The 13265-nt window shown below is 33.1% G+C and overlaps 1 protein-coding gene across 3 annotated transcripts; it reads left to right on the forward strand.

Moving 5' to 3' along the window:
- Positions 1-8444: 8444 nt before the first annotated feature.
- Positions 8445-13265, forward strand: LOC132271439 (uncharacterized). 3 transcript variants are annotated; one of them, XM_059772816.1, is made up of 7 exons: positions 8445-8714; positions 9683-11202; positions 11290-12226; positions 12327-12407; positions 12497-12607; positions 12696-12764; positions 12890-13265. In XM_059772816.1, exons 2-3 carry the CDS (start codon positions 10660-10662, stop codon positions 11707-11709), a joined length of 963 nt encoding a protein of 320 aa, XP_059628799.1. In that variant the 5' UTR covers positions 8445-8714; positions 9683-10659; the 3' UTR covers positions 11710-12226; positions 12327-12407; positions 12497-12607; positions 12696-12764; positions 12890-13265. The 3 variants fall into 3 exon arrangements, with proteins under 3 accessions (XP_059628799.1, XP_059628800.1, XP_059628801.1); XM_059772817.1 differs by lacking the exon at positions 12497-12607; XM_059772818.1 differs by lacking the exon at positions 12327-12407.

Here is a 13265-nt window from a genome sequence, read left to right on the forward strand (position 1 = left end):
GACATTTTTGTTTGGTTAGATGAACATTAATAGTAAAATGTGAAATTTAAAGTGATGTGAATGAAAGAAAAATTATTTTTTTTAGTGTTCAATTGGTTAGAAAAAAAAAAAAAAAAAAAAAATTCAAAACAATTGTAGGAGCGTACCGTTATTGATGGTTTGGATAATACATGTGTTACAAGAAAATATTATGTTTATCTAAATTGTCCTTTTTGTCCAAAAAAAGGAAAATATGTTTATATAAATTTGGGTTGAATAATTATTTTTGTGGTCTCTTAATATATATATATATAAGAATGTAAATAAATAATCTATATTACGATTAAATATCAACACTACTATCTTTGAGTTCCATTATATGAGTAGTTAGTTCAACATTTTTACGGTGAGCTTTACTGTTATTTGCCAAAGTAAGCATATTATGATTAATATAACCGATAATTTTTTTCTAGTTCAGAAAATATAAAACAGTTTTTAAAGAAGTGTTAAAATTACAAAATCCTTCATCTACTTTCAAATTTATACATGAAACGACCACTAAAATTTAAAAACCCCCTAAACTATAAAATGTTGACGGTTTTCGTAAACAGTTTTATGAAAATTATCCATTAAAAAATAAATAAATAAAGTTTATTTGAATAGAATTGTCTTTTATGCTTCTCTCAAAATAGTTTTTTGCTTTCTTAATTATTGAGTACTATTTTCTTAGCGACAAACCAATAATTATCTTAAAACAACATTTTTTAATTGAGTTTGTCAAAACTGTCAACCAAACCTATTTTTATACAGTTTTATATTGTTCAGTTCGTATAAAAGATATAAAAAATTATTCTCAGAAAACTAAACCAAACATGTGTTTCGGAATTCATTTTCAAACCTAGTACTAGCATTGTCATTTGTTGTGAGTGCGGTGGCCGAGGAAGTGGTGTCATCACTTCGAAGATGCATGCCAAAACAGCAATGTTCTTCGAATGGTGGGGGTTTCTTGAAATGGTTAGAGCCAATACAAAGAAGATTAATAGGGACAAAGGGTTGTTTTAGTATGTGACCGTGAAAGAGCATAAAATTATCAACAATATCTTGCACAAAATTTTAAAGGTGTGTACGAGTTATATGGAATTGGAGCTTTGGAATTGAAATTAGAATTGATCGGATTTGAGAAAATTTCGGTTCAATTTTTTTAATTATTTTTCTCAAATTCTAATTCTAATGCTCCAATTTCATTCAACCTAACACACTTCCGAAGATATTTGGGATAAAAAAGGGCTATGTTAATCTTTTTTATGAATAACAATAAGGTGAACTACTTCTTTACCATCTCTGCTTGATCGGTGCACTCCAAATATTTTAAATCACTTGTATATAGTACTTCTTCTTTGAGAATGAGGAGTTTATACCATTGAACTAGATGTCCGTTGATATTTGTACATAGTACTTCATCCATACAATTGTTGGAATTTTGAAAAAATGGAAAATAAGTATAATCAGGACTCGATTCTCATTATGGAGAACTATACATCAACAGTTGAAAAGTTGGAAAACTACCTGCTATATCTTCTATCATATACTCTCTCTGTCTTATATTAGTTGTCCACTTTAAAAATTTTGACTCATTATTACTTATTTGTTTTTGAATTATTTGAGGTCGTTTTTAGTCATATTTATTTTATATACTTATATATTATATCTGTACTATATTAGATGTTGATTTCGAAAATTTTGACTTACAATTATAAGTCAAAGTTTTTGAGGCAAACATCTAATATGGAAAGAAGGTAATAAATACTATATTTGGGGAGAGAGGAACAGTAGAATTAAGACAAAAGAAAGGAAAAACTCCATCTCCATTCACATTAAGAACGGAGTCTTGTACACTCAGCTAGGTCTTTAAAAGCCTACCGAAACAATAACTGGATTTGAGCAATAAAATCGCAATGTCTTTTTTCTTCAAAAGCCTACTATATATGCAGATAATCGAACTTCTTCAAAGTACAGAGAGTTTTAAAATACAGTGAAATGTTATTAATCAATAACTGTTTTTATTCTCGACTAATATTTTGAAACTCAGCGTAGTAACGAATATATTAGTTTAATTTGAATATTTAAACAAGATCGTTCACTGTAGCATATTGGCAAATATGTAGAAATGATTCCGGGTCCAAATCCTGGCAGTGGCCAGCCTAACAGGAGTTCTCCTAAAATGAAATTGATGAGCTCCACATGGTTAGTCAAAACCAGATGCCGGTGACAGAACAGACAACTAGTCAAACCAATCATGCTTTTTCAGTCTCTTCCTTATCTGTCGCACAATTGCAAGATATGATAACGAATACAATCCGAGCCCAATATGGAGGTGTCTCACAGAGCACTCTCATGTACTCAAAGCCCTATACGAAGAGAATCGATAGTATGAGGATGCATGTAGGATACCAACCTCCGAAGATTCAGCAATTTGACGGAAAAGGTAACCCCAAGCAACACATTGCCCATTTTGTCGAGACTTGCAACAATGCCAGAACAGAGGGGGACTTACTAGTTAAACAGTTTGTCCGCTTCCTTAAAGGAAACGCGTTCGAGTGGTACACCGACCTAAAGTCAGAGTCAATTGATAGTTGGGACCAAATGGAAAGAGAATTCTTGAACAGGTTCTAGAGCACTCGTCGTATAGTTAGTATGATAGAGTTGACTAACACGAAGCAATGGAAGGATGAGTCTGTAATCGACTACATTAATCGATGGAGAGCACTCAGTCTTGACTGCAAGGACCGATTGTCAGCAATCTCTGCTGTGGAAATCTGTATGCAGGGAATGCATTGGGGCCTTCTTTACATTCTGCAAGGTATAAAACCTCACACATTTGAAGAATTGGCAACGCGTGCCCATGACATGGAGATCAGTATGAAATCCCATGACGGTAAAGGTCCCGTGGCGATAGAACCACGCAAAGATAAGAAAGACTAGAAGAAGGGCGATAAGTCGTCAAAGACCGCTGCTAAAGATTCTATGTCTATCTCCACCACCCCAATCAAGATATCTATTAAAGATAACAAGAAGGCTGATAAAAAGCCTCGCCAGTTTCAAGAGAGGGAAAGACAACGTCCTACACTAAAGGAGCTAGAGAAGAAGGAATACCCCTTCCCCGATTCTGATGTCCCTGGCATCTTGGAATGTTTACTCGAAAGTAAAGTTATAGAACTTCCTGAATGCAAACGCCCTCAAGAGATGGGACGTGTCAACGATCCAAAATACTGCAAATATCATCGTATTGTCAGTCATCTAATTGAGAAGTGTTTTATCTTCAACAAGAAGGTGGTGATGAACCTGGCAAAACAAGGAAAAATCTTGTTGGACACGGACGAAGTTGTAACTTCAAATCATACTACTGCTACTGTGACAACCTCTGTCGTGGGGAGTGCTTGTTCTCAACCTTCAACTTTTGAGATATATTGCACAACCATCTAGTTTGGCTCATTGGAACCAATCTCCATCTCTCTTGGCCTTTTTTACACATAAATATTATACGTGTTGTTTTCATTAGCGTACATAATTGATGGGAATATGCATTTTTATAAAGATAGAGAGAGAACCAGTTTTCCTTTTTAGTAACTTTAATTCCACTTTCCATCAAAGTAAGGAATAAATAGGAAAAAACTTCTCCAATAATTAATTACCATAAAGGTAATTTATAAGTTTACCAAATAATATAATATTAATCTGATATCTATTTTATTTAACCACCAAATAATAAAAGTAAATCACGTGTCCAAATCATGTAGGTTACATAATTAATAAATAATTTTACATTTCAAACCTAGTATTAGCATTGTCATTTGTTGCGGTGCGGTGGCTGAGGAAGTGGTGTCATCACTTTGATGATGCATGCCAAAACAGCAATGTTCTTCGAATGGTGGGGGCTTCTTGCGTACAAAATGTTGTGGTATTGGTGGCATTCAAACCTCACTTGAAATGGTTAGAGCCAATGCCAAGAAGATTAATAGGGACAAAGGGTTGTTTTAGTATGTGACCGTGAAAGAGCATAAAATTATCAACAATATCTTGCACAAAATTTTAAAGGTGTGTACGAGTTATATGGAATTTGAGTTTTTGAATTGAAATTAGAATTGGTGGGATTTGAGAAAATTTCGGTTCAATTTTTTTAATTATTTTTCTCAAATTCCAATTCTAATGCTCCAATTCATGCAACCTAACACACTTCCGAAGATATTTGGGATTAAAAAGGGCTATGTTAATCTTTTTTATGAATAACAATAAGGTGACCTACTTCTTTACCATCTCTGCTTGACCAGTGCACTCCAAATATTTTAAATCACTTGTATATAGTACTTCTTATTTGAGAATGAGGAGTTTATACCATTGAACTAGATGTCCGTTGATATTTGTACATAGTACTTCATCCATACAATTGTTGGAATTTTGAAAAAATGGAAAATAAGTATAATTAGGACTTGATTCTCATTATGGAGAACTATACACCAACAGTTGAAAGGTTGGAAAACTACCTGCTATATCTTCTATCATATACTCTCTCTGTCTTATATTAGTTTTCCACTTTGAAAATTTTAACTCACTACCATTTTTTATTTTAAAGTTATTTGAGATCGTTTTTAATCATATTCATTTTATATTCTTATATACTACCTCTATACCATATTGATGTCCATTTCGAAAATTTTGACTTACAATTGTAAGTCAAAGTTTCTGAGGCAAACATCTAACATGGGAAGGAGGTAATAAATATTATATTTGGGGAGAGAGGAATAGTAGAATTAAGACAGAAGAAAGGAAAAACTCCATCTCCATTCACATTAAGGCCGGAGTCTCGTACACTCAGCTAGTTCTTTAAAAGCCTACCGAAACAATAACTGGATTTGAGTAATAAAATCGCCATGCCTTTTTTCTTCAAAAGCCTACTATACATGCAGATAATCGAACTTCTTCAAAGTACAGAGAGTTTTAAAATACAGTGAAATGTTATTAATCAATAACTGTTTTTATTCTCGACTAATATTTTGAAACTCAGCCTAGTAACGAATATATTAGTTTAATTTTAATATTTAAACAAGATCGTCCAGTGTAGCATATTGGCAAATCTGTAGAAATGATTCCAGGTTCAAATCTCGGCAGTGGAGTAATATTTTTTTGTTTTTAATACCTCTAAGGCCCAATAGAATCCAGACAATCCAGACATGATTTCAAGCCCAACAAAACGGTACAATAATGGGCCTTGTCCAAAGCTGAATATCGTCGTAATAAAGTTAAAATGTTAAAGTAAATAAGATTAATTTCGTTAACTTGACAAGAAAATAAACTGTAGTACATTCGCAAATCTGTTGAAATGATTCCGGGTTTAAATTCCGGCAGTGTAAATACATTTTTTTTTTTTTTTTAAATATCTCTAGGCACAATAGAATTCACAAAAATGATTTCAACCCCACAAAATCAAATACTTTGGCAATTCTGATTAAAAGAATCCAGGTTCAAAATCCCGAAACTCCCAGAATGCTCGAATTCTCTACCTTTTAGTTATGCTAAACCCAATAGAAATCAGCCAACCACCACCACTAGGCCCAATAGAAATCAGCCATATGGGCTTCACATAAAGTGGTGTAACCATTGATCAAGTACAAGCTTAACAAGAGGGAAGTTTTGAATCCCATTCTCTTTCCCTGAGGCCAGCCTAACAGGAGTTCTCCTAAAATGAAATTGATGAGCTCCACATGATGTCATCTCACTAATATCTATGGATATTCTTTTTTTCAATGCGTCATTCTTTTTAAAAAAATTGTCTGCAATGATAACGTTAGGCTATTGAGCACATATAGTCTTCCTATTTTACATATACTTAGTAATTATTTTCTATGAAGTTCTAAGATAATTCAAACTTTCAACCTTCCGAATGTGAGATACTGGTTTGGAGTTCTTTCGGATAAGAAAATGCATGCTACATATAGTTTCATCTCAATAATATTTATCAATGACTTTCTTTCGATGCATGCTTTTTATTTATAGAAATATATTTGTTGAGAATGGTGGTGTCAGACCTCCTATCCACATAATTTACTATCTGACACATGATGTCCTCCCAAAACTCTCTAAAAGTGGCTCTAAGAGAATTCAAAATTTTGACCTTCGGAACGAAAATAATTAAGTTTATCATATGGAGTTCTTTCATATTGGCTGTGCAGTTTAATTTGATGTTTTGAAAATTAATTTCTTAGAAACTTATCATATAGATTAAGTAAATTCGGATCACATCCCATAAAACAAGAACAAATAGATTGACTAGCATTCATGGAAGGATTATTCCCATTTTTAAAAAATAAATAAATAAATAAATAAAAATAAAAAAACACAGATCCAACAAAAGAGATAAAGGATACCCCTATGGCCTCTAGTTTGAGGCGTTCAAATATTATCGGTAATTTTTTTTTTTTTTCCATAAAGAAAAACAAACACGTGCTAACATGATGTCATCTCACTAATATGTATTGGGAATATTTTTTCAATGGGTGTTTTTCATACACATACAGGCTCCCATTTTACATGCACCTAGTGTTGAGGTTGTGGAGCTGCTATCTCAATTGATCAACACAAGCTTTCACTTCAATCAACACATCACATTATTGAGATTCCGGGAGCATGAAAAATCCCGCTTGAACTTAGACTAAGTAAGCTCAATCGAATAAATTTGCTTTTGGCTCGATCGAACATTGGAATATTTCGATCCATCAAAATCGTAACAAGTTCGATCAACATAGATAAAAAGTTGAGAGATTTGTTTCCTAAATTGAATATTTACTTTCAAAAGGCTCTTAGACATGGAGATCAAGTTGTTTCCACATAAATATTGGGTTTTGTATAAATCCCACGAGTGATATGTGGGTATCACATTGTGTAGAGACATATACACGAGAAATTGTGAGATTGATGCATTGTGAGATAGATTGATTGTGAGATAAAAAGCAGATCGTATAGAATTTTTCTTGTAAACATCCATCATTATTGTTTATAGTGAATATTTCAGTTCGCTAAGTGGATGTAGGCAAAATAATTATGTCGAACCACATAAACTCTTGTGTTCCTGTGTAATTCTTGTGTTTTGCATATTTTTTTTTATCATATTATTCCCTAACGCCAAGTAATTACCAAAAAAAAATAAAAACAAATATCTTGAACGTGATATAAATTAAGTAATGTGGAACTTAGCGTAGTAACGAATATATTAGTTCAATTTGACCATTTAGACAAGATCGTCCACTGTAGCACATTGGCAAATCTGTTGAAATGATTCCGGGTTCAAATCCCGGCAGTGGAATAATTTTTTGTATTTTTTATACCTATAGGCCCAATGGAATCCAGACATGATTTCAAGCCCAACAAAACGATACAATAATGGGCCTTGTACAAAGCTGAAAATTTTAGTAATAAAGAAAAAATGTTACAGTAAATAAGATTAATTTCATTAACTTGATAAGAAATTCAACTGTAGTACATTGGCAAATCTGTTGAAATGATTCCGGGTTTAAATTCCAGCAGTGTAAATATATATATATATATTTTAATATCTCTAGGCATAACATAATTCACAAAAATGATTTCAATCCCACAAAGTCAAGCACTTTGGCAATTCTGATGAAAAGGATTCAGGTTCAGAATTTTAGAACTCACAATTCTCTAACCCTCTACTTCTTACTTATCGTTAGGCCCAATAGAAATCAGCCAACCACCACTAGGCCCAATAGAAATCAGCCACATGGGCTTCACATTAACCCGAAAGTGGTGTAACCATTGATCAAGTTCAAGCTTAATATTTAAAATAATAAATAAAAAAAAAGGTACAAGCTTAACAAGAGTGAAGTTTTGGATCCCATTCTCTTCCCTTGAGGCCAGCCTAACAGGAGTTCTCCCTGGAATGAAATTGACGAGCTCCGCATGTTGTCATCTCACTAATATCGATGGATATTCTTCTTTCAATGCGTATTTTTTAAAAAAAAAATTATCTGCAACGATGACATTAGGCCATCGAGCACATATAATCAATGCCGGATCTAAGGTTGGGTTGGGCTAGGCTCCAGCCCACCCCAAATTTACTTATTTATTTTTTAATTTTTATAACTATAGGTAAATTTAGCCCAGTCAAAAAAAAAAAAAAAAAAAGAGGTAATTACACTTATCTTTTTTGGAGTTAGGCCTAATTACAGGTGGTACCCCTAACGTTTCAAATGTTACACTGACCTCCCCACAAACTGATCGACATTTTATTCCGGCCATTGACCATGTTAAATGACTAAAACACCCTTCAATATTTTATTAATATCACATAAAGAATATCTTTGATTTGAAATTACTAAATTGTCCCTAATAGTTTTGAAGGGAAAAAAACTGATGGCTAAGTCCCATCATCTGCAACCCTTTCATTTCACTCATTATATCAGGCAACCCATTTATTTCCTTTATTTATATCAGAACCATTTTATTTCCTTTACACATATCATACAGCCGGTTCGAGAGAGAAATAGAAGAAAAAGATGGAGAAGCACAAAGGTGAAGAGTTTGATGCGCTGTCTTTCAAACCTTAGATTTCTAAAGACTTTGATCTTCTGTTCTCTTTGCTAGCCGTTACATAACCCATAATCGTCCAACAAGTAGGCATCGGTGTAATATATTTTCAAAAGCACGCATCGCTGGTGAAGGTAAGCCTAATTTTTTTCAGTTTTGCTATTCTTGTTGAGGTCTTAGGGTTTTTGTTTTAAAGATATATAATAGGTTCCTGTTCATTGCTATTTTGTTATGCATGTCTATTTTCGCAGTGATTTTTAGAGTTTTCGTTATAGTTTTTCATGGTTCGTTTATGATATATATATGTGTATATATATATATATATATTGCCTAATTTGTATTCTGATTTTGTCGTATTAATATGTAACGAGTATAGTTGTTTATAGTATGAATTTTCTTTTTTTTTGAATCTGGATTTTTTTTATATGCATCGTAATTTTTTTTTTTGAATCTGGATATTGTTGGATAGGTTCTTCGACAAGACATAATTGACACTTATATCTAGTATGTAATTATTGTCAGAGATTTTTTTTTTTCGTATCAACACTTATATCAGTTGTTGGATAGGTTTTTTTTATATGCATCCTAATTTTTTTATTTTTTTTATTTATAATTTTTTTTTTTTTTTTATGCAACGTTGTTTCATAATCTGGATTTTTTTTTTTTTGTTTACAGTATAGTTGTTCACAGTGTTTGGTTTCTAAAATTTTAGTGAAAATTACCATATTGAAATAATTTAGTGAAAAATCATTATATATATAGAATTTTTTTTCTATATTGATATGTGTTGAGATTACCATATTGAAATAATTTAGTCAAAATTCATTACATATATAGAATTTTTTTTTTTCTAAATGTTTTTTGTATTCTATATATATAATGAATTTTGACTAAATTATATCTATATCTTTTATTTTAGATTACCATATATATAATGAATTTCCACTTACTAGATTTTTTTTTATAATTATCCTAATGTTTTTGTGTTTTGATTTTTCCATATTAATATGTGTTAGACTAAGAAAATTGTGCTGTTATTTTGAAATATGCATGTGATTTTGTTATATGTATCCTAATGTTTTTTCTTATGTGGTATAAACAGATGGCAGATTCTGATTGCATGACATTATTGTGCACTAGAAGTCCACTATGAAAGGAATTTATAATATTGACCCTGATAGGTACTGTTTTATTGATTTGATGGTTGATGTTTTACAAGTGTCTTTAGAAAATTTACCTGCATAATTAGGAGTCTCAATTATCATGCATTGTGATTTGCCTGGGAGTAATGAGAAAATGGTAGTGCAGAGTGATGCTTATATGTTACAAAAGTTCAGCTTGCATACTAATCCTTATAAAAAATTTGTTCATATTCATGTTGAGTTAGAAACTGTTGAAAATTTAAACATGGTATATGAGAAGAATGGTGCTGTGAGGGATGGTGAAAGGGATGGTTGTCCAAGGGGTGCTCATGTAAGTGGTGGTGAGAGGGGTGGTAGGGTAAGGGATGGTGATGAGGAAGATGAGGATGATGGAGATTATATATTTGGTTTCAGTTCAGAAGATGAGAAATGGGAAGATGAAAATGAAGGGTATTCTAGTGATAGTGGACTAGTAGATGAAGGTACTATGGGGGGAGTTCAAATAAGTAGTGATGATGGTTTGTCAAATTATGGGTCAAGGGATGAATGTGGATCAGAATCAAGTATTAAAATATTGGGTGATACTGATAAAGAAGATAGGCCTAAGGGTAAAGCATTTGATCAATGTTTGTTTGGGATAGAATTTCATAGAGTTCCAGGACAAAAGATAGAGCTAGTAAAAGGTTACCTATTTGACAATATTAAGAAATTTAGGGAAGTGTTGAGGGATTATGCAATTCAAGAGTGTTTTAAAATGGTTAGGAAAAAAAATGAAAAAGCTAGAATAAGATGTCATTGTGCTGCTACAAGTTGCCTATGGATGATACATGCATCACCTCTCTTTGATAAAATCACCTATCAGATTAAAACAATAAACAAATAGCATACTTGTGTGAAGGAGAGCACTTCTAGGGAAGCAACATCAACATGGATTGCTATGAAGTTTGCAGATAGAATAAGAGAGAATCCGGAGATTAAAATAGCATCTTTGGGAGTTGCAGTGAAGACACAATATGGAATTGAACGTAGTAGAATGCATTTGTATAGGGCAAAGAGGAAGGCACTAGAGGAAATTAGGGGTAATCATGCTAAAGCTTACACATTACTTCCAACTTATGCAAATGAAATTGATAAAACAAATCCAAGAAGCTTGGTTAAAATTAAGAGGTTTAGGGCAAATTTGTATGTGAACCCAGTCTTTAGCAGAATTTTCATCTGTTTTGAGGCACTGGCCACTGGTTTGAAGAAAGGATGTAGACCATTTATTGGTCTAGATGGCTGCCATTTGAAAGGACGCTATGGTGGTGTTCTACTTGCAGCCACTGCACTAGATGGCAACAATGGCCTTTTCCCAGTGACCTATGGTGTTGTGGAAAGTGAAGGAAGGGAAAGTTGGGGTTTTTTTCTAACACATCTGCAGACTATGATTGGCAAAGATTTTGAGGACAACCCATGGACTTTCATGTCTGACCAACAAAAGGTATTTTTATATTGAAATTTTTTTAATTTTTATTTTATTGTCTTTGGTAAATTTAATTGTTGACACTGTTTTTACTATTTTATATAGGAACTGGATTCTGCAATTTCTTATATCTTTCCTAAGGCCCACCATAGATATTGCTGCAGACATTTATTTAATAACTTTAAAAAGAAGTACCCTGGTTTGTTGTTAAGGAAGTACTTTTGGAGGGCTACAAGAGCTTACAACCAAGCTGACTTTGATATTGCCATGGGGCATTTGAGGAATCTTACAGAAGAAGGGTATAATAATTTGATAGAATTGCCTGTATCATCATGGTCTAGGCATGGATTTGATGAAAATGTGAAAAATGATCATGTCACAAACAATTTAAGTGAATCATTTAACAATTGGGTTATTGCACAAAGAAATAATACAATTCTGAACATGTTAGAATGGATTAGGATGCAACTGATGGGTAGGATTCAAAAGAGGTATGAGGTGGCATGCAGTTGGCAAACAGTGTGACTCCTAACATTAGGAAGAGATTGAACCAACTCATAGAGGAATCTAGACAATGTAGTGTCATCTTTGCTGGAGCGGATGAATATAAAATAATGGATGAAACTGGTAGAACTGTGGTAGACCTTGGTGTTAGGACTTATGTATGTAGGGCATGGCAAATTTCTGGCCTCCCCTGCAAGCATGCAGCTACTGTAATGGCTTATAAGAGAATGAATATTGAGCTATTTTGTGATGAAAATTTTAGTAAGCATGCTTATTTGGAAGCTCATGGGGGAATGATACATCCCATAGTTGACTCAAAACTATGGCCACCTGCTTATGGTGATCCACTTGATCCTCCTCCACCTTATAGAAGGCCTGGTAGGCCAAAGAAAAATAGAAGAAGAGATGCAGATGAACCTGCAGCAGGGACTAGTCAAGTGAGAAGGTCAATGATCATAAAATGAATAAGGTCCAGAAGGGAAGTTCTTCAAAAGCTGCAAATGCAAGTGGTCCAGAGGGAAGTTCAAGCACATCTTAGGTAATTTAATTATCTGGTTTAATTTAATTCAGTTTTTTTAATAAAAACTGAATTAGTCCATGCCATTTATTCTTATGTTTTGTTTGTTTTTTAATATCAGAGAGTTAGGAGGAGGGGTTTATCACAGCCCTTGGGTGCAAGCAGTTCTCAACCCCAACTTGGTAGAGGCACAACTCAAATGGTAACTTTTTATTTTTTTATTTTTTTCATTTACAGATTTACTTTATTGGTCATACAATTATTTGAAATTGTTGTGATTGTTTGACTTAGGCAGTTAGAGGTGGGAGGGGTGGTATAAGCAGTTCTCAACCCCAAGGTGCTACATGGAGTTTTGGTGCAAGCAGTTCTTAGCCCCAACTTGGTAGAGGGACAACTCAAATGGTAAATTTTTTTATTTTTATTTTTTCATTTACAGATTTACTTTATTGGCCATATAGCTATTTGAAATTGTTGTGTTTGTTTGACTTAGGCAGTTAAAGGTGGGAGGGGTGCGTCTATGTCTCAGCCCCAACTTGGTAGTGGTACCTCTTCTGACATGGTAAATTATAGTGTCATGTAAATTTTAGTTATATATTTCGTTTCTTCTTCTTCTTCTTCTTCTTCTTCTTCTTCTTCTTCTTTTTTTTTTTTTTTTTTTGAACTCCATTTATTTGTTTTCCATAGGCAATGTGGTAACTGTCATGCTGTTTCAATCCTTCTGGCCTCCCCTGAAGAATGTTTTTTGTGTTCTTATTTGGAGCATATATGGATAACTACCTGTCACTTTTGATGTTACTATTTTGTTTTGATGGCATGTGGACAAATGTTTGCTCATAGTTAGAGTTGCATTTGGAGCATATGTGGATAACCTGTCACTTTTGGGAAACTTTGCTGGCTACTTGTTGACAATTTTTGGGATATTGTTGGATAGGTTCTTGGACAGGATATAATTACATACTTATACTCATGGGTCTTGGGTATACTTTTGGTTGTTTTGTGTATGTAATGAAGTAGAGACAGTTGAATTGAACTATATATAAGCTTTTGGTTATTTTTTGCA

The sequence above is a fragment of the Cornus florida genome, unplaced genomic scaffold (assembly GCF_030987335.1).
Source record: "Cornus florida cultivar Cherokee Brave unplaced genomic scaffold, ASM3098733v1 CherokeeBrave_3.0.0_Hap2_Chr08, whole genome shotgun sequence".
NCBI lineage: Eukaryota > Viridiplantae > Streptophyta > Magnoliopsida > Cornales > Cornaceae > Cornus > Cornus florida.